This window comes from Eleginops maclovinus, chromosome 11 (assembly GCF_036324505.1).
Source record: "Eleginops maclovinus isolate JMC-PN-2008 ecotype Puerto Natales chromosome 11, JC_Emac_rtc_rv5, whole genome shotgun sequence".
Lineage (NCBI taxonomy): Eukaryota > Metazoa > Chordata > Actinopteri > Perciformes > Eleginopidae > Eleginops > Eleginops maclovinus.
In genome coordinates, this window is record NC_086359.1 from 18,556,560 (window position 1) to 18,584,512 (window position 27,953).

General features: G+C 41.0%; 1 protein-coding gene across 1 annotated transcript; it reads right to left on the reverse strand.

The window, feature by feature from the left end:
• Positions 1 to 5,748: 5,748 nt before the first annotated feature.
• Positions 5,749 to 26,205, reverse strand: kif4 (kinesin family member 4). The gene is made up of 31 exons (XM_063895873.1): positions 26,030 to 26,205; positions 24,416 to 24,548; positions 24,188 to 24,302; positions 23,165 to 23,355; positions 22,956 to 23,045; positions 20,112 to 20,278; positions 19,689 to 19,783; positions 19,462 to 19,581; positions 18,948 to 19,123; positions 18,444 to 18,505; positions 18,204 to 18,336; positions 17,903 to 17,961; positions 17,632 to 17,737; positions 17,347 to 17,442; positions 16,463 to 16,645; positions 16,113 to 16,213; positions 12,504 to 12,648; positions 12,001 to 12,111; positions 11,781 to 11,864; positions 11,575 to 11,676; positions 11,259 to 11,414; positions 10,666 to 10,763; positions 10,121 to 10,250; positions 9,847 to 10,017; positions 9,636 to 9,752; positions 9,460 to 9,537; positions 9,182 to 9,286; positions 8,761 to 8,919; positions 8,374 to 8,499; positions 7,926 to 8,036; positions 5,749 to 6,852 (listed from the first exon to the last, which is right to left on the reverse strand). Exons 2-31 carry the CDS (start codon positions 24,536 to 24,538, stop codon positions 6,646 to 6,648), a joined length of 3,717 nt encoding a protein of 1,238 aa, XP_063751943.1. The 5' UTR covers positions 24,539 to 24,548; positions 26,030 to 26,205; the 3' UTR covers positions 5,749 to 6,645.
• Positions 26,206 to 27,953: the final 1,748 nt, after the last annotated feature.

Genomic DNA, 27,953 nt, shown 5'->3' on the forward strand with positions numbered 1-27,953 from the left:
GGGCAGCATATGTTATTTCATCTGTTGTGTGTACTAAAACTATACTACATTATAAATATAAAAACTGAAACTGAAGTAGAGCTAACAGCATTTTGAAAACTCCACTGACCTATTAGCATACCAGCACTGCCCCCTGTCTTAAAAGTATGGTACTGCAGATGTAAGTCTCGCCCGTCTAACAGATCATTCTCCTCTCCAGAGAATAATGGATTTATAACATTGGATTTCTGTCCTGGCCCGTGATGAGGAGGGCAATCGTATAAAGGTTACTGAGACAGCGCCTGAGAAGTATGGATTTTTATTGAGTAAAACTAGATCCATTCTGATCTCTATCACCTCTATTGGTGACCAGAATGCATTGCAGCAGCAGGCTTAGTATCAGCCCATGTAACATCAACCACATGTTCATATTATAGTCTAGACGGATTTCAGAAAAAAGGCCTTTTATAAGAAGTAAGGAGCATTTATGGGTACAAGTCGGGAACCGGCCTACCTTACATATTTCAAGGGTGCTGAGTCCAAAAAAACCGGTACCCGGGTGAAATTTTGAGGTTTTGACCTTCTAATTTGCATATTAAAATGGCCGCCAAATTGCCCATCTTGCACAGTTATTGGACCATTTCCTCCTAGTTTTTTTTGTAAGTAGGCAATCAAGATGAGGAAATTAAGTTTCTAGATCGATAGTCAAGGGTCAAACAAGGATATAGTGGAGGCTCAGTGCCTTTTTTATGTATATATATATGCAAAATACCAACTTTTAAGGTGAAATTAAGCATTATTTGTGTCATTTTTTAAGGCCGACATAAATATTAAATAAAAGTTACTCTGAAATTTTCCCTGTTGATATGACATATGATGTACACCATATTATATGATAACAAAGAAAAAAATCCATTGCAAGTTGTCTGAGATTTCATGTTTTTTTTTTTTTTTTTTTTTGCAAATTAAGCATTTGTTCTCTAAATTCTAAGACGGGAAAAACCCAGGTGAATAGGGAAAAATATTCAAAAAGAGACCACCATGAAACGTACCAAGTTGAATATTTAGATCAGTACATAGCATGGTCAGTCCCATCGCTGAGGACCCTTTGCCTGAGGTGAATTAACAGCAAAGAGGATCGTAACAGTTTCACACGCTTTGGTAAGTTTCCTGCTTTTTGATTTTTTTAGACAAAAAATGTCAATATTCCTTAGTTATTGATTGAGCTTGTTAACCCTATTTATCCAAAATGATACTTTTTCAACCATAGTGGGTCAAAATTGTGTATTTCAATGATATTGAGATGGCTAGCAACTGGGAGAAAACTAGCTAACAGTTAGCTAACAGTTTTGGAGGGGAAAAAAACAGCTAGCTAGTTTTTTTTTCTTCCAGTTGTGCCCTAAAGATGACCACCTCTGTTGATACAAGTTTATTTCTTATAATTCCAACCCAAACATAGCCCTGTGGCAGCATAAATCCCCCTACTTTCTAGCTAGCTAGCTAGCTAACAAGCTATCATAGGGCAATGGATGCTGGGGAGTGACTGCTGTGACAGGGCTAGATTTGGGGGGAGGAATTATCAAAAATACATGTGTCAACAGAGGTGGTATATCCTCAAAGGGCCATACCAGTTATGAAACATTCATGTAACATTAGGGGTGGGAGAAAAAATCGATTCACATATACATCACGATATCTTTTTTGACGATTTTTAAATAGATCTTTTTCTTCTTTATTGTGCAATGTGCATTTGTTCGCCTTTTTTACATAGAGAGTACAGGTTTTGAAAAGGGTTTAAGTTCACTTTATAATGGAGTATGTTAATTTGGCTCCTACAGTATTTGTGTGCAGATAAATGTTAAAAATGCAGACTAAAAATCGAGAGAATCGGCAATATCGTAGAATCGTAATTTAAATCGAATCGCCATCCAAAAAAATCGTAGAAGAATCGAATCGGGAGAAAAGCATATCGTCCCAGCCCTATGTAACATTTCTTCATTTTCCAATCTACAGCTGGGATGGAGCCATTCAAAAGGAGGCTTTCACATGTCTGAAGCATTGGGAGTGTAAGCTGTGACTTTTATTGTCTTTAAGAGAACACATTTTCTTTAACATTTTAATTTAGATCTTCTAAAGTAAATTTAAAGTTATTTTTCTTTGATTTTGCTTTTCAGCTTCAAATGGATCCAATAACAAACCTGGGAACAGAAGATGTCTGCCTTTTTTGTTTAAGCAACAAGGGGAGTCTTAGTAATGCATCTGACCAAGGATTGGCAAAAGCTAGGCATGCTGCCAGAACCAGGAGAAATCTAAATGACTCAAAGAACAGTGTTTTGATTGATCGTGTTGAAGATGTATTGGACTCCACTGCAGCCCAGAGTGTTGTATGGCATAAAATGTGCTATTCCCACTTCACTGATAAAAGCAAATTAGAACGTTTGCAAAAGACAGTGGGTTCTGAACATGCAGGTAGCAGCAGACAAACTGCACAAGAACATGCCTCTGAACTTGCAGGTAACAGCAGACAAACAGCACAAGCACATGACTCTGAACGTGCAGGTAGCAGCAGACAAACGGCAGAAGCACAGCCTTGCAGTAGCAGGCGTTCACTGCGAATGCAAATGGATCCAGTAGATTGGAGTTTATGCCTGTTCTGCCAAACAGATGTTTTGAAGAAACCATTGAGATCAGTAATGACAACAAAACTGAGTGATCAAATTATTCAAGCTTCTTCTTTAGACCATAACATTTATGTTCGGCTGGCTGGAGTGATTGATCTAATTGCAGCTGAGGCAAAATATCACTTACCATGTTTAAGAGCATTCATCAGATCTACGGACAAGACAAAGCAGGCAATACAAGAACATACATACAGGCAATACAAGAACATACACCCTTGGAAAGCCAGACAAAGCAGTAACATTTGGGGATCTGGCCGACACATTTGTCAGAAAGATTTGTTGAAAGCAGGATGTTACTATAAAAGGATAGACGTTGTGTTTGACAGATACAGAGAAGAGACCATCAAGGGTGCTACCAGGACACGACGCACAAAAGCAGCTCAACCAATCAGACGACTTGTTGAGGGTCGTGATGTGCCTCTTCCAAAAAACTGGACCAATTTCCTGTCCCTCCCTGACAACAAAGCTGATCTTGCCAATCTACTCTCTGAAGAACTATGTGCTCAGGCACCGGATGATAAAGAGATAGTAGTTGCTGGTGGGTTCAGAGACGAAGAGACGGAGGTTAGGTCATCAAAAGCAACAACCAACCTGACTCATCTGAGAGCCACACACGAAGAGGCAGATACCCGATTGGTATTACATGCAGTGCACTGCCAGTCAGACACAGTAGTCGTGTCATCTAGAGACACTGATGTACTTGTGATTCTCGTTTCCCATTTCCCACACGTAGCATGTAAAAAACTCTGGCTGTTGTCTGGTACCACAAGGAAGCCACAATATATACCAATTGATGCTGTTTTTAACAAACTGCCAAAGGATTCAGCACCAAGCCTTGTAGCATTTCATGCACTAACTGGTTGTGATACCACATCATACATTGCAAGTCACACCAAAAGTACATCATGGAAAGTCTGGAAAATGCACCATCAATTGCTCAGCAACCTCGGAATTGGTGATCTCACGGAGGAGACTCAAAGATCTTCAGAGGCTTTTGTCTGCAGAATATATGATGTGCATAAAACAGACTCTGTTGATGCAGCAAGGCATATACTTTTCTCCAGGACAGGTAAACCAGAAGCAATGCCGCCTACAAGCGATGCGCTCCACTTCCATCTGCTGAGAGTACACTACCAGGCAATGGTTTGGAGAAATGCTCACTATGCCACACCTGAGCTTCCTTCACCCTTGGACATGGGATGGAAAGATGGTGATTCAGGACTACAGCCCATTCTTATGTCACAGAACCCAATACCTGAAAGTTGCCTGGAAATGATCAGGTGTGCCTGTAAAAAACAATGCACAACACGCCAGTGCAAATGCCGAAAATCGGGGCTGTTATGCACTGCAATGTGTACATGTCAGAGTGATGACCAATGTCCTTGTTTAAATGTGGAGTTGTAGTCCTCAAGCATACCAAGGCAATGGGTAACCAAAGAACTTGGAAAAGGACTGCAGAAAGAAATACTAATCAAAATGAAATTCCAAAGACAAATGGCACACAAGCAAACTAGAAAGGTATAAAAACAATTTACCAAAACAAGTGACCTATGGAACTTACAGAAGACAGATGAAAGCAAAGCAATTCAGCTAGAAACATGAAAGAAAATATACAGAAACAAGATGTGATCTGTAGAACTGTTCAAGGGAAGTTTCATGTTTTTTTTTTCCCTATTCACTTGGGTTTTTCGATGTTTGAATTAAGAGCATTATGCTTTGTTTGCATAAAAAAATGAATTCTCAGACAACTTGCAATGGTGTTTTTCTTAGTTATTATGTAATATGGAATACATCACATATCATATATACACTGGGAACATTTAAGAGTGATATTGACTGAATATTTATGTCGGCCTTAAAAAATGACACAAATAATGCTTAATTTCACCTTAAAAGTTGGTATTTTGCATATATATATACATAAAAAAGGCACTGAGCCTCCACTATATCCTTGCTCTGACCCCAGACTATAGATCTAGACACTTAATTCATCATCTTTGATTGCCTACTTACAAAAAAACTTGGGGAAAATGGTCCAACGACTGAGCAAGATAGGGAGTTTGGCGGCCATTTTGATATGCAAATTAGAAGGTCAAAAACTCAAAATTTCGCTCGGGTACCGGTTTTTTTTGGATTCAGCACCCTTGAAATATGTAAAGTAGGCCGGTTCCCAACTTGTACCCATAAATGCTCCTTACATTCACTTTTTGGGTACATCCCGTCTAGTCTATTAGAAGAAAGTATGTAGCTGACTGCAGACACTGAAACCATAAATAAAGCCCTGAGCATTGTATGGTGATTGTTTTCCAATGAACACCCCTCACTTCCCTTTAACCTGAGACAGAGGTGGGAAGTAACTAAGTACATCTACTCAAGTACTGTACTTAAGTTCAACTTTGAGATACGTGTACGCTACTTTGTACTTCTACTCCACTACTTATATGTATTACCTTTAGTTACTTTGCAGATATAGATTAATGACGTGAAATATAATCAACAATTAAACCAGCCTCTAGTGGAGTAGCCTGGAGTAAATTCATAAGCTATCCCGCAGTATACACAGTAATTAAAACTAGCTGCACTTTTAACAGCTTTGATAACACTTTAAAGCATCAATACTTGTAATCAAAACATATCATATATATTATTCTGAAATCAACCAATCTGAATGAGTTCTTTTAAATTTGGTATTTTAAGTATATTTTGATGCTAATACTTGAATAACACTTTGATTGCAGGACTTTGAGAGGTTTGATTACTCCTACACTGACTCTGGTGGTACTTCTACTTCTACTTAAGTACAAGCTATCAGTACTTCTCCCTCCTCGGCCCAAAGATCTTTAGAATATTTTCTGTATTCATAAAAATGTTCCCAGAGGCCTGATGCAATCTCTCCCCTCTTAAACTTGTGAGTCGGTTTCCTGTGCTGATTCCCTTTAAGGAAGGCTTAATCAGTAACATTTGTGTATTCCTAAACCTCCATGTTCTCTCAGGGCATATGTTTTTGTTTATGTGATTTGCTTTTTCGCTGAATTGCTTCCGCTATGTCAATATCTTCAAATATGTTGGACAAATGGTCGCACGCAGATTTACAATATGGATCATCAAGTTTATTTTCAAACGTAAATCGCCTCAGTCATTACATATTCTTTAATAACCAACCTTTTTATGCTCATGCTTTGGAACTATTATCCTACTTCTAAATCCAAAATGTTTTATTACACAAATTATAAACCCAAACAGAAGCAATAGTTATCATTTGAAAAAAACTGAATCAATACATGTTGGGCAACACCTTCAAAATGAGGTTGTACTCTCAAAGTATCGGATCCTGAATCCTTCCACTGTCTCTTCAGTACACCCTAACCCTTCTTTAGTGCAAATTTAGATCATAATATAAACGCAGCGTTTCAAAGACCTTTTTCTATTTAATATCAAAAAGGACTTCCACTCCTGGTAAGAAATAGCAGTGTAAAACCAAACATTGTAGGGGAGAAATTAATAGAGATAAATTATTTGATGCCGAAATATTAAACACTGGTACATATTCAGACAAAAAGAAAGTTTGTTATTTAAAAACAAGACTTGAAAGTAAGACTTTATTCAGCTCTGATAGCAAAATCACAGTGAAAACCCTAAAAGGCTATGTTGTGTTATAATGTGTGGAACAGTAAAACCGCTACTGTAGATGGGTGTACTACTGGTGTTCCTACAAATAAGCTACGTAAATGAAGTCTTACTATAAAGTTATTATCATCCAACACATTCAACTGAAATATTATGTACAGGCTCCTTGATCATTTCATTATCAATTCCAGTAAAAGACGCAACTCTATTCACAGTCCTTTTGTTACCCTGGACAGAAAAAAAAGTGACGTAGAATCAACAGCTACTTTCATGTTACAGTACAACAGTGTAAACATTTAAAAAAAAAAAAGACACAACATTTAAGTACACACACAGGCCTAAACTAACTCTGCCCTGATTAAGACTCCTCTCTGATTGGAGTGCACCCAGAGAAGAAGCTGTTCTGAAAGCTGGTTAGGATTCGTTTCTTCTTCTTGAGGAAACTGGCTGTTGTTCTGTCCTCCGTCTCCTCATCCATGTCCTCTTCTTCATCTGGCAGGAGAGGCTTCCTGACCAACTTCAGGTCTGTAGTGGTGTGTCCCATATCCCCGAGTTCTTTTAGCACCTGCAAAGTGAAAATAGTAGAAAAGATCATTATAAAAACACTATGCTTTATTTCTATAACACCTTTCATATAACATTTGCCGTGTGCTTCACAGTGGAGAGCTGACATCTCATAAAACAGTCACTAATCACAGAATACAGTTTCCAATGAAAGAGTGAGGTGAACACATGTGTTTTGAGCTTCTTTTTTTTAAAGACTGCCAACGAGAAGGCTTCCTTGGTAAAGGTATTTTGTTCCATAGCTTTGGGGCATAATTGACAAAGGCTGTATCACAAATCTTGTTTTTAAGGAACTTCTAACAAAGCAAAGCAGAGGATCGCCCGTTTGAATCCGTTACTGTCCAGATGGAGGTGAATATAACAATAAATTAAGAGTTGTTTATCTAGTATAAGGGATTACTTTAGCATAATCTTACATATCTGGTATGGAGTTAATCTGCAGAATAATCGACTAAAAGTGAATCCAAAATGAGAACATATGGGTCGCTACTAAGGCTAGAATGTGGCTTGCAACCGACTTTTTTTTGTCTCCAGCTGACTGCCAGAAATGCCTTATGCTACTGAAGCAGCTGTTGTAGCAGTGGCTGGTTTAGAGGAGAGAGGAAAGGCAGTCAATGATGGTATAAAACAGGAAATAAAATAGCTCCGTTTCAAAGAAATAGTGTACAACGGCAACCACGAGAGATCCTTGTAGCGTGAGGGAGTCGCTTTTCAATCGGAAGGGTGTGGGTTCGATCCCAGCCCTTTACAGTAAACATGTCGCGAGATACTCAACCCCAAGATGCTAGCTTACTTGAGCAAAAAGGCCCATTGCTCTGTGTGAATGGGGTGTGAATGCTTTGAGGGGTTGTGAAGGCTGGATAAATTGCTATATAAAGTAGAGACAATTTACATACAGTTGTAATTAGTACAAAAAAGACTAATGGTATACAAGATTAGCTGCCAAAGACAGATACACACACGGCAAAGCATTCATTTTGGGCACTGCATGCATGTAACCGCTGCATCGGAAACCTCCACAGCATTGACAATCATTCCGTGTATTGCCCAGTCTCCCCATTGGACCAGCTTTACCTTCTTAGTGGGTGTACAAGAGGGCGGCTTGAAGAATGTGGCGTTGTCCGGGCTGACGGATGAGGGGTCCTGAAGAGAGTCTTTGGAAACATTTTCTGCCTGACTTCCATCCTAAAATGAGAATACATAAAAAATGTGTTTCATGAAAATCATCAAAGCATTTTATGATCAATGAAAGCCCAAATCTGAGTGAACAGAAGAAACGTTATTATGGTTTGAGTATTTCTATTTGTATTTAATATAATCACTGGTGATGTAATACATACTAGTATAATAATCCAGTTATGGCTATTTAGATTTTTTTACTAAATAGAAAATCTTGAAGATGTGGAATCAGTGGATCAATCTGGATTCAAACACAAACAGCCCTATATTTAAACACATATTTATGCATTGTTCCCCCCCTTTCCTAATTTATTTTTTAATATCTAATCATTAGATCATTTACCTCGGGATTCCCCTGGTTGTCCATATTTCGACACTTCTCGTGATCACACTGGCAGTTCTCCCCGCAGGTCATCTTTCCTTTACGGCACCTGCAGTAGCGGTTACTGCAGCGACCTTTACACGCACACTGAAGAAAGCGAAATTGCATTTACATCATAAGTCTCCAAGCCTAAACACACAGATAAGTTTGCAGGTTCATTACTGGCCTTCCTTTATAGAGAGATACAACAGGATGATGTGTTGAATTAACCTCTCAGCTGAACAAAAAGCTGACTATCCCTCACTACTCTGCTGTGAGGTTGCATTTGATATCGTGGTTATGATTTGTTGTCGCCCTTCTTTAAGCAGTGTCCAGCGTCAGCGACTAAGATTAACCCAACAGCCTTACCCTGGTAGCGTTTGGCTTCTTGGAGGTTCTGCGTGCCTTCTCAGCTTTCACAGGATGCCAATCATCCTCAGCCTCGCTCTCACTGTGAGACCTCAGCTCTTCAATGTTGATGTCCATTTCCTGCTGAAGTTTAGCTGTTGTGAAGCGCTTTCCTTTTGGCTGATGTCGGTGGAGGAGGAAGCAAAGGGCTATCAACACACTAACAACACACTACCACCTTCAAATGAAGTCCTCAATTAGAGAATTTATATTTACATCTGATCAAGACATTCGTCATAGAATCATTTACTCTTGATGCAGGACTTTCTTTGATTTTAAACATTGGTCCAGGCTAAACATGTTCACTGACTCTGGGAAAATAACCTTCAAGAGCCAATTGACATTAAAAACAAAAGGATGGAAGACTATCTGTATCATGTACCTTTGAAGGAACGTACTCAAACGAGTCATCTGCGTTGTTTCCACTGTTGGTCGAAGGCATGAGGACTTTCTTATCACTTGCAATGCAGTTGAGCAATGAGACTTTCTGCAGAAAAAAACATTTAGGAATAGTAGAGTAAGGTTACATTTCAAATAAGTCATCATAATAAAGCCTTAATGGGGACACTATAGCAAAAAATACTTTTACACACAACTGAAAAAGTTCCCCCCGTTGATTTTAAGAGTATAATCTCACTGTGGTATCCAGTTGCATCATACCTGTTTATATTGCTCGTTCTCCTCCAGCAGTGCCTGGTTCTGCTCGCTTAATTCTCGTAGCTTTTCAAGTTCTTCTTCCTAATATCATGTCACAAATAACCAAATGATTAACTTCATGTTTGCCCTAAAGAAAGGGGAGCTTATGATTAAACAGTCTTCTTTTACTGGAGACAAACCTGAATTTGGAGGCGCTGGAGAAGCTCCTTCTCCATGGAGCTCTCCTCTTCCTCCTTTGCTTTGGCCGACTCTTCACGTGTGGTTTTGTCCTGTATTTGGTTAAGGAGGTACTGGACCTGTTCAAAGGACGAAAAAAAGATATATAGAACAGATGTGTCCAAGTACACATGTCTCTAAGATATCTGATAACAGGAGTAAAGCTGCGAGCACCTTCTCTTGATGCCTCTGCTCCAGCTCCACCATCTGCACCTGGTGCTCCATGTCCATGGTGGACATGACGTTCCTCTCGTCAGCCAGCATCTTCCTCAGGTCCTGAGCATTCCCCGCCTCCTGTTTGAGCTCGCTCTCCAGCTTGCCACCGGCTGTTTTAGCAGCCACCAGCTAAAGGAAAAGGGAACAATTGATGTTTTTCTCAAACACGAACAACCTATGAATAATATGTTGCGATTGGTGAATTTGAAACGGTATACGAGTTCTTGCTCACCTCAGACACAAGCAGCTTAAGGGCACACTTGGCATCGACTATGCTGGTGATGCTGTCGAAGCGCTGTTTCATCCGGCCCTCGCTGTCGGCGACTAGGACTTTCTGCTGAAGGTCGGCTATCTGGGCATTCCTGTGAAGAGAGGAATCACTCTGAGCCATCCCTGCAATAAGCTGCATAATCAACTCATCCTTTCTTCTAATTCATTTTAGGGCTGAAGAAAATCTTAGTCAACAAACTAACCATTTCTTTTAAATGATGTGCTTATGTTTCTTGAAAATAAATGATTTAGCATAGCATAAATGAGCAATACAAAACGTGACTGACCAGTCGCCTAAAATCTAATGTGGTTTGAAAAGGTCACAAAAGCTTCATAGGACTGACTTTTTTTTGTGCATCTTATTTAATGTTGTGTAGATGAGCAGCATAGCGCCTCAGCACTTGATAGGCAGGTCGTTCAAGCTATTGGAAAGCAGAGCAGGATGAATGCTGGCCACAACATGTTTGGAGTATGTGAAATGCAGTGGCGGCAGGTTGTCAGACTCACCTGAGGCCCATCTCTGTCTCCAGGTTCTCCACCTGTTTGGTCAGAGGCGTCTCCAGTGCCCCCTGGGTCTCCAGCTCAGAGATGATCAGGGTCCGGCGCTGCATGGAAGGACACGGCAAAACAACACATTGATTCGTTGTAACCTTTGTACTTTGATTGTTGTCAATGATGTTTAAAACCAACAAACAAAACACCAGCCGTTGCCATAGCGGATTCATTTGCTGCTTTGTTTTCGCCTCTATGACGTTATTGTGAGTGTGGATGGAGCAGCTACAGTGTTAGCTTAGCTAGCCTGATCCATTCGATCGCCATTCAGAAACATGTTTTCTGCCGGCAGTCTTGTGAGAACACCATGGTTTTTATGAACCGGTAACAGTATGTAGTATTATTTTGATTTGCGTATTACAAATAAATCACGGCAAAATGTGTTAATTTTGTTGTTGGCATCTACATGGAGATAAGCCCCGCCTCCTCGCCAACATGTTTAGTTTGAGTGATGTACAGGTACAAGTACAGGAACGTAAAATGAGTAACGTGGTGCAAATCTTTGCTTCTGTGTGTGCAGCTTTATGAGAGAAAAATGAATGCCTCACTCTGATCTTGGCAGCAGGCCGGTCCCCTGCCTCCATCTGCTGTTTGAGGTGGTTGATCTCCTGAGCCAAAACCTTTCTGTCGTCCAGCAAGTCGTTGAGGTGGCGCCGGGCCTCTTCTGTGCTCACCATCACCTCCACTTCATTCAGGAGCCAATTCTGATCACATAAATACAGATATTATTTAAATACACATAACCTTCTGTAAAATACTGACTCCAGCCCCAAACCTTTGACTTTATATAATGAAGCAGAACATCTCGCAGCTTCAACAGTGGTAGACGAAACACAGGTGAGTAAAGAGAAGACATTTTAGTACCTTAATTCTTGTAGAAGCTCCCTCTATTCCTCTGTTGCGTTTGTCTGCTACCTCACTTCTCTTCAGCAGAGCATCTTTCAGCCGCTTGTTTGCTGCTGCAGCCTGGAGGAGAGAAACGTGTTCATATAAGAAAAAAAGCAGCTTCTTTACAGATGTAGAACAAATTAAATCCAGCACTATGTGTAGATCTCAAACGTCTGCCTCACCTCCTCAGTTTTACGACGCAGAACATTGGCTTGTTTCTGAAAATCCCTCTCAAGTTTAAGCAACTCGTACTGCCGTTTACGATCCTGTAAAACACATTGAATAATTTAACTGGGAGCCAGGTAACATAAATAAATAAATGCAGAGGGAAAACAAAAGTTTAGCAGCAAAAATGTATTCATAAAATGATGTTGAGAAGGGAAGAACTTGATTTCCACACACCTTCTCCTTGAGCTGCAGCACCTCCTTGTCCTTCTTGCTCTTCCACTGTCTGAACTTCTCAGAGTCCTCCCTCATCTGCCTCATCAGCTGCGTGCGCTGGTTCTTCATCCCCTGTGAGAACACAGCATTTCTGTGTTAGGATGCAGCTCACATGAGGTACAAGTTCTAATAAATAACAGCCGTGCTCTTTACCAATGCACATGATCAAGCCGTGGGAAAGGGTCCAAAGAAAATATAGATTTGAAGGAATTTCATCACCAAAACACAATGATCACTGCACTCAAGTGAATGGGACACTATATATGGTCACTACTATTTAGTTAATATCGTACAAAATAAATTAACTACTTCATTTTAATACTATTACAGGGATAAAAAGTACATATTTTTGAGATGGCGTTGTGAGACAAGAATAGGACATCCAATCAGTATAAGCGCGTCATAAGGCACTCGTCTCTTTTATCCAGAGGAACTAGATGGAATAAAAACAGATTCTTTATTACCTGTATCTCCTGCATGAGATTGCCAACTTTCTTCACGGAGGTCTCTTTGAGTTTCAGCATTTTGGACTGATCCAGAAGTTTCTTCTTCATGTCAACCAGCTGGCACTCGAGCTCCTGCAGTCTCTTCCTGCGCTGCTCACTGAGCCTGGAAGAAGGTGAAGCAAACAGGAAGTTAAAAGTGAAGGCTTATGAGGTTACTTTACATTGTTAAGAGTTGTATCTGAATAAAGAAGTTTCAAGGTTTCAAGGTTTCAAGGCTTTATTGGTCATATGCACAGCATATACAACGTATATGTTGGCAATGAAAATCTTATGTCGCGTGCTCCTCCAACAACTCAACATACATGGTGCAAATAAGATAAATAAAATAGTGCAAAAAGAGAGAAGAATATTTACAATAACAACAATAAAGATTTGAGGATGTGAAATATATACATATGTGGAATACATTGAGAGTATTTAAACACTTTACACTGTTGAATGAGGAGGTATGGACAGATGCATATATTATGTATAGCAGATGTATATGGCAGATATGTATAATATATAGATATGTGTACTATAAACAGATATGTATGGCAGATGTGTATAATATATATATGTGTGTACTATAAAAAGATGTGAGTAGACATTCACACAGCTCAGGAGTTCAGCAGTCGTATAGCCTGTGGTATAAGACTGTCTCTGAGTCTGGTGGTCTTGGTCCGGATGCTGCGGTACCGTCTGCCAGACGGCAGCAGACAGAACAGATTGTTGCTGGGGTGATGGGGGTCCTTTAATATCCTACCGGCCTTCTTCCTACACCGCTGGGTGTAGAGGTCCTCCATGGATGGCAGCTCCGTCCTGGTGATGTGATGAGCAGTTTTCACCACCCTCTGTAGAGTCTTACGGTTGAGGGCGGTGCAACTGCCATACCAGGCGGTGATGCAGCCAGTCAGGATACTCTCGATGGTGCACCTGTAGAAGTTGCAGAGTATCCTGGAGTCCATGTTGAACTTCCGCAGCCTGCGGAGGAAGAAGAGCCGCTGTCGAGCCGTCTTGGATATGACCCTGGTGTGATGTGTCCATGTCAGGTCCTCACTGATGTTTACCCCGAGGAACCTGAAGCTGCTGACTCTCTCCACAGGAGTCCCGCCGATGGTGATGGGTGTGTGTGCCTCTCTCTGCCTCTTCCTGTAGTCCACAATCAGCTCCTTTGTTTTGCTGACGTTGAGATGGAGGTTGTTGTCCTGGCACCAAGATGTCAGGGCTCTGACCTCCTCTCTGTACGCCGTATCGTCGCCGTCTGTGATCAGGCCGATGACGGTCGTGTCGTCAGCAAACTTGATGATGGTGTTGGAGCTGTGTGTGGCCACGCAGTCGTGCGTGAACAGGGAGCAGAGGAGAGGGCTGAGCACACAACCCTGAGGGGCTCCGCTGTTGAGGGTCAAGATGGAGGATGTGATGTTCCCCATCCGCACTGCCTGGGATCTGCCCGTCAGGAGCTCAGGATCCAGTCACAGAGGGCGCTGCTGAGCCCAAGGTCCCTGAGCTTAATGATGAGCTTGGAGGGCACAATGGTGTTGAATGCTGAACTGTAGTCAATGAACAGCATTCTCACATAAGTGTTCCTCTGGTCCAGGTGGGAGAGGGCAGTGTGGAGGGTGAGGGAGATGGCATCATCCGTGGACCTGTTTGCTCTGTAGGCAAACTGCAGGGGGTCCAGTGAGTCAGGGAGGGAGGAGGTGATAAAAGTTTTGACTAACCGCTCAAAGCACTTCATGATGATGGAGGTGAGTGCAACTGGGCGGTAGTCATTGAGGCAGATGGGTTTTGTCTTTTTGGGGACAGGGACAATGATGGACTCTTTAAAACATGTGGGGACTACAGACTGGAGCAGTGACCTATTGAAAATGTCTGTGAACACATCTGCCAGCTGAACTGCACACACCTTGAGAGCACGGCCAGGGATGCCATCTGGTCCAGGAGCCCTGTGTGCGTTGATCCTTTTCAGAGATCTACACACATCTGCACTGGTTAAAACCAGTGAGCAGGGATCCTGGGCCTTCTGACCCTCCACAGCCAGGGGCCTCTCAAAGCGTGCATAAAATGTGTTCAGTTCATCTGGGAGAGATGCAGACACTTCCTCAGCACCACTCGTTGTCCTTTTGTAGTCTGTTATTGTTTTTAGTCCAGACCACATATTTCTGGCGTTGGAGCCCTTGTAGTTCGACTCCACCTTGTCCCTGTATTGTCTTTTCGCACTGCTAATAGCTCTCCGGAGTGCATACCTGGAATTCCTGTACTCATCCAAATCACCGCTGCTGTGCGCGATGGCCCGTGCTTTAAGTTTAGCTCGGACCTCGCCGTTTATCCAGGGCTTCTCATTTGGGAATGTCCGTACAGTAATCCGCGGCACGACGTCATCGATGCATTTGCCGATGTAGCAAATGACCGCGTCAGTGTGTGTGTTTATATCGTCCTCCTCAAACACACACCACTCCGTGATGTCAAAGCAGTGGCGGAGAGCAGAGTCAGACTGCTCGGACCAACACTGCACTGTCCTTGTCACAGGTCGGTCCCTCTTCAGTCTCTGCCGGTAAACGGGGAGCAGAAGAAGAGATATGTGGTGTGGTCTGACTTGCCGAAGGGGGGGCGGGGGAGGGCTTTATATCCATGCCGGAAAGGAGTGTAAACATGGTCCAGTGTATTTCCACCGCGCGTGGGGCAGCTGACGTGCTGATAGTATTTCGGCAGGACTTTCTTCATGTTGGCTCTGTTAAAATCCCCGGCCACAATAAATGCGGCCTCTGGCCGAGAAGTCTCTGTCCTGTCGATAATCCCATACAGCTCCTCCAGCGCTGTGTTGTTGTCAGCGTGCGGAGGAACATACACTGCTGTTAGAACAACCGATGTGAACTCCCTCGGCAGATAAAAAGGCCGGCATCCGATCATGATGTGCTCTAGGCTGGGAGAACAGTCCGAAGAAATGATCTCCACATCTGAGCACCAGTTGTTGTTATCATGAAGCACACACCTCCTCCCTTGCTCTTCCCTGAGTTTATTGTCCGGTCCTGGCGATGAATGGAGAATCCGTGTGGAGCAATGGCGGCGTCCGGTATCGTGGGGTCGAGCCAAGTCTCTGTGAAAACCAAAACATTACAGGTCTTAATGTCCCGTTGAAATGCCACCCTGCTACGGAGTTCGTCCAGCTTATTATCCAGGGATTGGACATTTGCCAGAAGTAAACTCGGTAGAGAAGGCCTGTTTTCACGTTTCCTCAGCCTGACCAGGACCCCGGCCCGGGAACCTCGTGGTCTCTTCCTCCTGCGCTCCACAGGTAGAGCTCCAGCAGGTAAACACGGAGACTCTCCATATTGTTTGCAGGTCGTCGTGGATTATTGCTGTCCACCAGCGACCTGATGTGTAAAAGTTGTTCTCTATCATATTGGATGATAGGGCTCGCTTGGGCGGTTTGCATGTTGCAAAAAAAAGTTAAAAACAACCAACAAAGTAAAACAATAAAAACACTAAGATGTGGAGTTGTTGAGGCGCTCGAGACACGGCAGCCATCCTCGGCGCCATCTTGCTTCTGTTACAGGCACAACCAAGGTATTGAAGTGTTCATACTTGGCCTGGTTGGTGTCTTTCTTTGCAGAAAGTGCCAGAAGGAGATCCTCTTTCTCCTTCTGCAGAGAATCCACCGAGGTCTGCAGACTGTGAACATTTTGCTGTAAGAAACAATGCCAAGAAGATTCAAATTTAGACAAATATGGCTCGGAATTAGTATAATCACACAAAAAAGACTGCTTTAAACGAACAATGTGTAATTTTAGGCAACTCTGCGATTCTAAATCAAAGCAATAACGATGCATGTGACAAGGAATGTGATAAGGAATAACACAAGTGTGAATAAAAATATAAACAATACATTAAGATTAACCACTGAATAGTTGGTAGATGATAGGAAGTCGTCTCACCTGGTGCTCCAACTGCATCGGCTCTAACTGGGTGTCATTCTGGCACATCTTCCTCACAAAGGCTTCTTTCAAGCTCAACACTTTGTTCAGCTCAATCAGTTCCTTGGAGAGCTGGGCCTGCCGCAGAGCATGATGGGTAGTGAAGCCCTCCGGGGAGTCCTTTCCAGCACTGCCAGTGACATCCTGTGTGATGTGCCAGAGGTAGGAGACATCTTAGTTTGCAGACAGACAGGAAGTAAACACTAACAGGAACACGGTATGGGCTCTGCAGTGTTTAAGGACTTGTTAGAGGAACAGAAACAGTGAACAGACTTGGACAGTCACAGAAAACATCAATTAGAGCTGCTTTCATTTTAAATTAAGTTGTTGTTGTCGTAGTTCCAGCCGTTTCTAGACCGTGATAGCAGTTTATTTTCATAGAGGAAGCAATACGATCATTTTGAAGTCAATAAAATAATTTAAATTCATATCCAGGTTGTAGTGTGTATAGCATGTGGCTGTGTAATAAGCAGGATAATGTGCAGCTAGGCGGTCATTATTGGAAAAACAACACATGACAAAGCAGTTATCCCTTGCTTATAATATACCTAAGAAATAAAATAAATAAAAAATATTGCAAAGGGAAATATATGTGTATTTTTAACTAAATTCTAAATAGAGAGAATGGTGCATGCAACACCCAAGTTAATGTGGAAGTAAGTAAACTATACATATTTAAAATAGAATAAGACAACAATGAAAAATAAATTAAATACTGTACAGTAATAACATAGAAACATGCGGGATACACAGATATTTGTGTTCTAGACATAATTAAGTGAAGAAACGTGTGTGTATGTGTAATACGATAGGAAACACTAAGAGGACCAAAGTGTCAACCGTACTGGATCATCGTTTGTACTGCCGTTCCCGGACAGCTCAGCTCCATCCTCTCCTGCAGCCATAGCGTCGATGGAGGCAGCGATGCCTTCACTCTCACTCTAAGGAAACAAAATACAACATAGTGTCAACATCCATTGGATTAAAAATGTATGTTAACTGCAATATCAGTTCTAATAACCATTAATAACATGTCAACAAAAAACGTCTATACAATGTCCAATACAAATTTCAGCATTACCACATGCCGCTGTATTTTGGAGGAGTATCATGTAAACAGACTTGTATACCTTTAGCTCCAAGATAATGTCCTGCAGGCTCTTCATCACTTCAACGTTCTCCTTCAACTCCTGGTCCTCCAGGGTCTCCATCAGTTTCTGAAGGTCCACCGTACATCTAAAATAAAGAGGGGCCCAAAAGTGATCAGTGAGGCAGGGGTCAACTAATCAATTAGCTAACGTCAGGCCAATCAAAACCAAACAAAGCTTTTAAAACAGTATCTGTGTCCTTCATTTAGCTCTGTTAGACCCATGTGAAAGCATCATGTCTTTGTGAACTCACGCTGCATGGTGCCGCAGTTGCTCCATTCTGCTTTGCAGTTTCTCATTTTCCAGTTCCGTCTGTAAAATAAAGCAAATTATATGTAATGAACCTGATGGATGACAATGCAAAACAGCCAAATATCAGAGGAAGGACATGGAAATATGATACGGCGGCTTAACAATGTTGACAAATTGAGTTTTGTTTAAATTGTCTTGGCTTTTTTCTACCAATCGGGGAAAAAAACATAGACTGTAAATAAAGATAGATGACACGACAGCTCTTTGGAGGCAGGATTAGTAAATGTTACGCTCTGACTCACCATGATGATTTTCTCAAACATGAAGGCAGTCTGTCCAGCTGCCTCGCTCAGCTCCCTGCTCAGTTTGTTGTTCTCATCCTGCAGGGAGCGATTCCTTTCCAACAGCTTACTCACTTTCTCCGTGGACTCTGGCCTGAAACAAAAGAGACACAGTAACCGTTATGGCCTTTTGTTTAGGGAAAAGCATTTAGCAGACATCCTAGTGGAACATAGGATTATTGGGAAATATACATGTCTTACCCCGAGAGCACCAGACCCACTCCTCCACGGGCATGAAGAAGCATCACCTGCAGCTCCTGAACCTAAACAAGGATCAAGAAATTGTGACATGAAGATAAACTGCATTAAACCTGCAGCATCATGACATAATCAGAGTACTATTTCTGCCGGGGGAAAATGGGTTTTGTGACTGTTGCTCCATTGAAAAAGAAAATAGAACAGAAATATGAATATAAACATGAAAGTTAAAGTAATAATGTGCATTAAAAAGAAAATAATAATAATTAAAAACTAAAAGTATACAAATAGGAAGTTAAATTAAAATTGTTCAATGAAGATTACAAAAATTAAAATAGAATACAACTGTTTATAAAAAATAAGTAAGGATAAAAATAGGCACATTCTCCTACAAAATACAACGGGTATATTACTAATTATTTTATGAATTTAGTTATTAACATGTATGGCCGTTTGTAATCTGATTGCCAAAAAAATAAGATTTTTTCCCACTTCCTGTTTCTCTACCTGGTGTTTCAAATGGTTCATTTCTGCAGCTCTGGGGTCAATGTTGACAATAGGTTTGTTTTTAATCTTGCGCGCTCTGTCAGCATATCGCAGCGTGTTGATGGTCTCCTCCATGTTAGAGTCTGCAGGACTGATGCACGCAATCATCAAAGTGTGGCTATTGCCTCCTAAAGAATCTGATGACGACAAGAGGAAAACATATGGAAAACGAGCCCAGTAAAATCATTGTTGCATCGTTTGAGAATTGAACAACTTGCCTGTTTTAATGTACATTTAGCAGTTATAGTGCCAATGTTGTATCAACATAATACATTAATATATATCAGAATCAGAATTCCTTTATTAGTCCTTCTGCGAGGAAATGTACAGTGTAACAGCTAATGTGGCATAGCAGGTAAAAAAGGCAAGCAAAACAACAAAAGCCAAGTTGACTTTGGTTTGCTTTACAAACAGGATTGGCTCGTGTCTGAAGTTCCTCAAAGGTAAACTTGTGAACTTTAAAATCAAAGCGTACCTTGAAGCAGGCGGGTGAGTTTGGAGTCTCTGTACGGAACAAAGCTGCTCTTCTTGCTTTCATCCCCCAAGGCACTGATCACATTACCCAAAGACAAAAGGCCTCGATTGATGCTGATGCCTAAAGATGGGATAGCAAAAAAACAGAAATGCTGTTAACAGACCTTCAACAATACAGGGAGACAGAACAAAATACATATTATACCAGTCAGTAACATAAACAGTTACCTTCTTTTAAACGATCTCCCTCTGCTTTGGTTTTCTTTTGCCTTTCTGAACCAGCCAGATCCACAAGGTGCAATTTTGAAACAACTGAGTCGGCTCTGCAACAAATGAAAACACAGATGTTCAAATAAGATGGAATCTATGGCTTTGTGAGCCTTACAATGCAGACTTCACACACGGTCATATTCAGGGGCAGTTTATCGTTGCGAGAAACAATAGCATAAACACATCAAAATCTATTCAAATCAGTTTTGATAGAAATTGATCAATATGGATGTGATGATATCTGATGATTTCATCCCCTTCACAAAAACACATATTTTCTAAAGCTTACTCAACGAAATACAAATCAGAAATATATAACTAAACACTGTTGAAAGAGAGCGGTTTAAAGGGAATTGTGTGAGAAAACACCAGCAAACGGACTTGTCTGTGCCTCTGCGCTGCTCCAGAGTGATGGTGAAGATGGCATGTGAGCGGGAAGAAGCGGCGTTCATGGCGGTGGAGCCCACGGTGCGAGCTGAGTTTCCAATCTCCAGACAGCCAACCATCTCATGGGCGGAGAACACCCGCCTCTCGGTCAAACCCACGATCTGGAAAAACAGGACATTTTCAATAAAATACAAAAGCTCACAGTTTACATTATTTTATATTTAATAATTATACATAGGATTTGTAAAGCACGTTTCCTAAATCATACCTGCAAACTCAGAAGGGCTGAAAAAGGTGACAAACTAAACTGTGGTAGGGGGGTCTGGGGGCATCCCCCCCAGCCAAATTTAGCTATTTTAACATGTAAATTAAGCATTCTGGTGTACTCCCATAAGAAAATAAAGGGAAAAGACAACCTTTTCTTATGGTAACAATGGCACATTTATTGACCCGTAAACTGGTCAGTTAAAAACATTTTGAATGGGAAAAGCATTCAGGACAGGTAAACAGTAAATCCCATTGGCCAAATTTGGCAACATATCAACATAATATTATTTTCATTTTTTCCTCCTTTTGGCCTGGACAAGCCTTTCAAGGGCCCGTTTTCGCTGCTTGGCAATGTGCCTCTTTTGGGCCACACTATCGTTCTCCACCACCTCTGCCCTATTACTAGCAGCACGGGTAGATGGCTGGCAGCCAAACTCAACCCTCCTTTCTCTGATTACAAGCTGATTTTCCTGTCGTTGGGCTTTGTCCCTAGTTCCAGCTGCACTAACGTTAGAACACAACCTCCTATCTACCTCCCCAAACTTCAAATCATCCCTTCTGAACATTTCCACCCCAGTCTGGTTCCAGGTCTGCAAAGTGTATTTAACAGTCTGCACAGCACTGAGGGTGGAGATCTTCGTTGACGTTGATCGTTGATCAATGATGGTCCCCATGACACTGAAGGAAGACTCAACCAGGGCACCATGGAAAATTGAGAGGGCAGCCTTGACTGCCTGACACAGTGCAGGGTACTGCCCTGTATTGAAGACGACGGCCCACCACTTGACTCTCCATGCTGAAAACTGGGAAGCGCCTGGTCAACATTGAAACGCAGAATTTCTTGGTCTGTGTCAGCATCTGGGGGCAGCAGGTGACCCATCATATGTATGAGCTTCCTCAAATATATTCTCTTCATAGCTCTGACCAAAACGACCTGTACTCTCGCTTTGTACACGTTGCCTAGCAACGCCGCGCATGCGCATTATATCCTGCTCCGCTCCGAGTTATAGTAGTAGGCTATTCATGGGAAACGCATGAATAGCACGTTAAAATCTCGGCCAAGTCGTAATTAAAAGCAGTTCTTCATTATTTAAGTTAAGCAGCGGTAACGCCAGTGTTAAACACGGTGTTAAACACGCAAATGCCGGTTGGTGTGCGTACGGTACTGAGTGTGTATCGGTCCACGGCCGTAATGAACGTGTCGCATTGGTCCATATGTAATGCGCACGTTCTGTTGTTCCCATTGGCATAGAGCTATTGAACATTAATTTTAACAAAGGATACGGATAACATAAAGCCCACGGCAGTTTTGTCATTGTATGTATAGCCTATATTTGTATTACGCTATCATCACTCAACATGTAGAATGAACGTGTAATCTATAGAGTCGATTTACATAGATAATTCACAACCATGAACCTAATCTGGATCTTAAACCTGCCAATTGCCAACAATTGTTACTACATATAAAATATGTTTTCGTTTTTAGATCGCGTGTTTCAAAGGCATCTGCGTCTTGTGTACATAACACAGCGCAATATGAATAATGTCATTTCCAACAGTGAAGCGTTATATGTGCTTACGAACACTGTAAACAAACTCTACACACGGTCGCCAGCGTTTTGTAGATTTTGTTCGTAACTCCAAACTTTTCGTAGCTACTAAAAAGTTGATGAATGCGAAACCGAAATAATTGATCCGAACGGATCACGGATCATCCGTTGCACCACTACTAGCTACTCACTAAACCACACACGGATGTGTATTTGTTCATTACGTGTTCGTTTTCATCCCTCTCATATCTGACCACAATGACATAGCCGCCAGTAATATCAGGTAACAGGACAGATGCTGTGGAGATCAGCCTTCACAAACGTATTCTGTTCGCATTGAACGAGGTGACGTAGAACGGGTCTAGCTAGGCTAACTTTAACACAATTCACTGAGGTTAGCTAGCAACCTAACAAGCTGATAAGCTTAAGCATGTTAATACACTTTATTTGGCTAAAATAATTTTACTTCAGCAACGTTAAAATGATACAGCATACAATGTTTTTGCCAGATTACCTGCTACTAGATTTACCTCAAAACTTGTATCTGTAATTGTCCAGAAGAACCACTCGCTGACGACTGAGCACTCCACTCCAAGAGGGACCGATGGGTAAAAAACGCGCGCTGTGGTTTACCTTGCTTATGATTGGTCGGTGGTCGTGGAACGCGAGTCATTTGAACAAAGATTGTATTTATTGTGAAGATAGCAAACTTGTTTCTTGCTCATTATACAGTCCGTTATACAGTCTATGGTTGGTTGGTTGGTTGGTTGGTCGGTCAGCCCCCCCCCCCCCCCTAAAAATCTACACGATTCACGTCAATGACATATTTTGAGTTGAAAACGGCGAATTTCGCCGAAAGGTGACTAGTTTGCAGGTATGCTAATGCTCAAAGACGCTTTACCTAAAATCAGAACAGAAGAAAAACAAATTAAACATTTAAAAAAGGTATACAATTACGTTAGTGTTTCCATCTCCTCAGAGCAAAATATATTCTTTTAAAAATATGCCAGTCACTCACCTTTATGCCCTCTTTAGGGTCTTCTCTAATGCTGAGGCTAGCTTTATCTTTCGAAGTACACAGCAAGTCCAATATGTCTTCATTATAGATCTGCAATCAAAAAGGAAAAGGCTTAGGTGTTTATTTTTTAAAACACTGTATAATGAAATAATATTTATGCACAATATATTTCTTATTGACTTATAAACAGTGTGAACAGGTCCACCGACCTCAAGGTAAGACACTGCCAGGCAGAATTCACAGTCTGCCCTCTTCTCCCTTTCCTCAAAGATCCTTTTGATAACCCTTGGAATAACTCCGACTGCAGGATCGGTTTCCTGAGCTGATGTGTATGTTCCTCCCATGGAGAAGGTCTTCCCTGATCCAGTCTGTCCGTAGGCAAGAACGGTGGCATGGTAGCCTACAAAAAGGACCATTTATTGAGGAAGCAATAGTTATAGTTATTTAACATCTTTGTCATTCAATGATATTATTCATTTTTACTTATGTGCAACCAATGATCGAAATCTTGTTCCACAACCTGCACTGTTTCCTCCACGGAGGGGGTGAAATCACTATGTTGAAATATATAGCTACTAGGGATGCACCGATCCATCGGTGAGACATCGGCATCGGCCGATGTTAGTCCTATTTACCACCATCGGCACATCTGTAAAATAAGTTGACATCACCGATGGCAGTCGCCGATGTTTATGTTTTGCTACGTGACCGGGAGAAGTCGCATTAGCGTCGTTGTTTTTAAATCTGACGGACCAAATCTGAAGTCAGGGCATCATTTTAAAGGATTAGAACAGTGACTGTAGGTCTCCCGTAACTTTAAAGTCATTCGGGGGGGGGGGGGGGGGGGGGTCTCCTCTCCTCTGTGAGGAGCTGCTGCTGCACGCTGCGGGACTTCTGCCCCGTGTACCGGGTGTCTGGAGGATCGGTAAATTAAATCCATTCTGCAGTGTTCTTGGGAGGCCGTCGTATATATTTGTGACTTTGTTATACTTGCTGCTACTCCCGTTAACTTCCAGAAACTTGCTATGGCTCGCTCAACCTCTCTCGCGCGCTTACACATGCACACACGTATCCCCCAGTCTCTCTCTTAAAGGGATAGGCTGCCTTAGTCTGCATTGTGCTACCATTACGGTTTACATAGTAAAAAATTGGCCATCGGTATCGGCAAAAATGTTATTCTTAACATCGGTATCGGCCGACATTTTTGCAATCGATGCATCCCTAATAGCTACCTTTGAAAAGCCCACACAATAAGGGAGACACAGACGTATTGAAGACCTCTTCTTGTTCAGCGGTGGGATCAAACACATAATCATAGGTGAACGCCTTCTCTGTGCCAACAATCACCTGAAAAACAAAACAACAATTTGGCTAATTATGTAGCTGTAAACTTGGATATAATGTTGATATAATGAGAATAAAGAAATACTTTTTTGTCTAAATTGTTGTTGAGCACAGACCTGTGGTTCTCCAGGCACAAAAGTGAGACAGCACTGACATCCCTCGTTGATTTCTTTAGTTACCAACGGGCGGCTTCGCAAGGCAACCCGCACTGGAATCCCTTTATCATCATCGTTTGTCATGACTATATCCCTTGTAACAAACAAGAAGAGGGTTTCATAATGAAGCCAAGTGAGACAAGTCATGAGGCAAGACAACATGAAATAGTCCTTAGGGACAGAAAAACAATGAGGGATGCAACCCAAATTTAACAGCGTTGACATACACTGCAATAGCAGATGTTTGGACATAGTGACTCCCATCATCAAGATAAAGGGATTTTCTTCATCTTGTTTATAAATGATGAAACACCATGGGCAGAAAAATGTATTGCATGACTACTGGAGGAGGATTTAGAGATGAGCTGCAGAAAAAATCCAAATAACAATAACTGGTGTTGAACTTTTTATTGCATTATGCCAAAAAAAGACATCAAGACCTAAAGTTAAAAGTCATTGTTTATGCCATCTTGAAAATGTGTTAAACCATGACATCACTATATTGAGTCGCACTGAATTTGGCAACTTGCTTGTTGAACGGTTAAGTGTAAAATGCATAGACAACACATCATTCCTGTAAGTATCATTGGTTGCATTTAAAAAAAGGGGACACCCAGTTGCTTTACAAAATGCTTAAAATACAAAAGTGACCAGGGTTATGGCCCTGAAATTTAAAATGTGTATTCTATTGGCTTTTTAATGACAAATTCATAATTATTATTGTTATTGATAATGTCATATTGCATTCATGTGTTTGTAAAGCAAAAGTCTTGTTGTTGAAATGTGCTATATAAATAAATGTGTCTGGTAAAATATCTGTCAAAAATGCAATATGCTGTTCAAATTAATCAGAAACTTCAGTATCTAACTCCACAATTATTAAGGTAACGTTCAGTTTGTCCACTAACACTGGCATGTTTGTTGAATGTGTGATTCCTCTTGCCCTATTTTTATTTATACATTTGTTTTATTGTGTTGAGTCCTATATATAATATGTTGCATTGTTGAAGAAGCTTGGGGCTTGAGTTTTTCTTTGCCATATATACACTGTAGCTACTGTGCATGACAATAACGCCTTTGAATCTTGAATCAATAAGGAGTATGCCTTCCAGTGCATCACGTCTCCATGTGTCAGTAAATTCCCCATGTCTGTTTTCATGGTCTCAGTGAGTTGGTCCATTGTCCACCATCTATATATAGATATATCTATATCTATATATAGCATGTTTGTCAACCCTTCGTCAGAGAAATTAAAACCAGCTGTGTAACTGTATAAGCACAAGTTATTGTGAACATTTACGTATCAATCGATCTCTTTACAGATACATTTACAAACGGCTTTAGCGTTAAACGTGCCCAATTTACCGTTTAAGAAGCACGGCGATTTATCTACAGACTTTATTGGTTAGCAGTGGCTTAAATGCTTTTTATTGGACTGAAAACAATGTTTCAACCCAGTTGTCGGGATATAATAAAGTTGTCATCAGTTAATTTTTGATTAACGTGACCGTTGGTTAGCTAGCAGAGTAATGCTAGCTAGTTATTAACAGTACGACGACTTTAATATTAACTTACCTTTTCGCGTTTCCTCCTGTACGAAAGCTTGGATATTACAATAACTGCATTAAGGTACCTTGGTTGGCAATGACAGCACTGTTATAAATACTGCTTATAAAACGTATACTTTTTCAATTGTACTCGCTGCGCCTTAAGTTCCGTCCTGCTTTATGAGATGAGTGGTTTTACTGCCCGCCACTTTCAAACGCACGGCTCCTCCTACGTCCTCCTCCTCCTTCTTCTTCTACTGGTAATTTGATGGTAGGCTCAATGCAGCTCGGCAGCGTCACACTGACCTCTGCAGGACACAATAAATAACACACACTATGTTATATGCTTCTCTTACAGTAATAATTATTAGCTTAATCGTTTACCTTGATCATTTAAAATATACCAACATGAAGCAAAAATGATACTCACCCTCTTCGCTGTAATTAAACCTCTGTCTTCTTCACAGCAATAAACAACTCCTGCTTATCTCCCATTGTAAGTTGGTTAACTTGGTGCATTAAACAATGCATTTATCTGATGGTTTGGTGGTAAATAATCTTTGAATCCTTTTTGGGATAAAACAATTATTTAAATGAACCAATTTTGACCATTAAAACAAAGTATTGATTATTGGTATCTTAAATTAGTGATATGAGCTGCTCATGAACCGAGTTGTCATACTTTATAACATCTCAACGTATTCTTGCATTTATGAAATTAACCAAAATGATCAAATAATAGTTTTGTCTTCTTTTGACCCATTCACCCACTTACTAAAAATAGTAACACTTTTATGGCAAAATGTGGGCAGGAGGTAAATCACTGTTAGTTACTAGTTGTTGACAATAAGGGCATAAGAGAACACTTTAACTTCCTAGATGATCAACATAGCAAAACAGCCAGCATGTGTCTGAGGCAAAGTGAAGAGAGCAAGCTGCAAAGCATGCTTATCAGGCAAAAGCATGCGACTTGTGTAAGACACACTTGCCATGATAAGAAAAAGAAGGGTCAGGAGAGATTTTCTTTCTTAAGAAATGAGGCAAAAGGGAAACTGAGTGGATGACATGATATTCCTCTTGATGAGATGAGTTTCCAGCCCTAATGGTGAGTGACTTTCTGTTTTAAATGGAAAAGAAAGGTCATTTCAAAGGGAGCCAGAGGGGAAAACAGCAAAGTCCAGATACTTTGGCTTATAGGCGGGCAAAATAGTGTCAGAAGTTAGAACATTAATCCGTGTTGCATTTGTAGGCTTCTGACAAGCATATGTTTATATTTCACCAAAAGAAGATTTCCCATTTGTTTGTCATCGAAATGGCCTTTCATCTAAATGTTGTCCTTGCCAAACACTATTGTAACTGAGTCCTATGCAATGCATGACCTTTATCAACCTTGTGGCCAATTGGAACTGCAACAACATTGATGGAGTGTATCCTCTCCAACACAGATGTCTGGCTCCACCCTGTAAAGTAATTTGGTGAGCAATTTCCTATATTTTATATATATTAAAATGTCACACTTTATACATATCCCTAAAATATAGTCACATCACATACATGAAGAACTGTTAGCCCATAGTTGATTAGACTGCCCATTGTGCCATACCATACAAGGCCACGCAGGTGAGAAATGATGGTGTTGTCAGTGTTTTGTCATTGTCAATCATCCATGATCAACCTCAAGTCAACATTCAGATTATTTTGTTTTCCAGTACTCTTCTCATTGAATTTCTATCACACAATAAAAAACACATTTTAATAAATTACCTGTGTGAATGGTGTTCAACATCATGTTCCAAAATGTTGTCAAAAGTATTTTGATGCTGGTTGTTGGCTTGTATATTCTTTATATTGATAATTAATCATTTGACAATTGAACATTTAAAAAGCAACAGGGTGAAAGGGGGATTCGGCCTTGAAACCTCGAAACATCAGTGGGTGGAAAGATTTTTAGC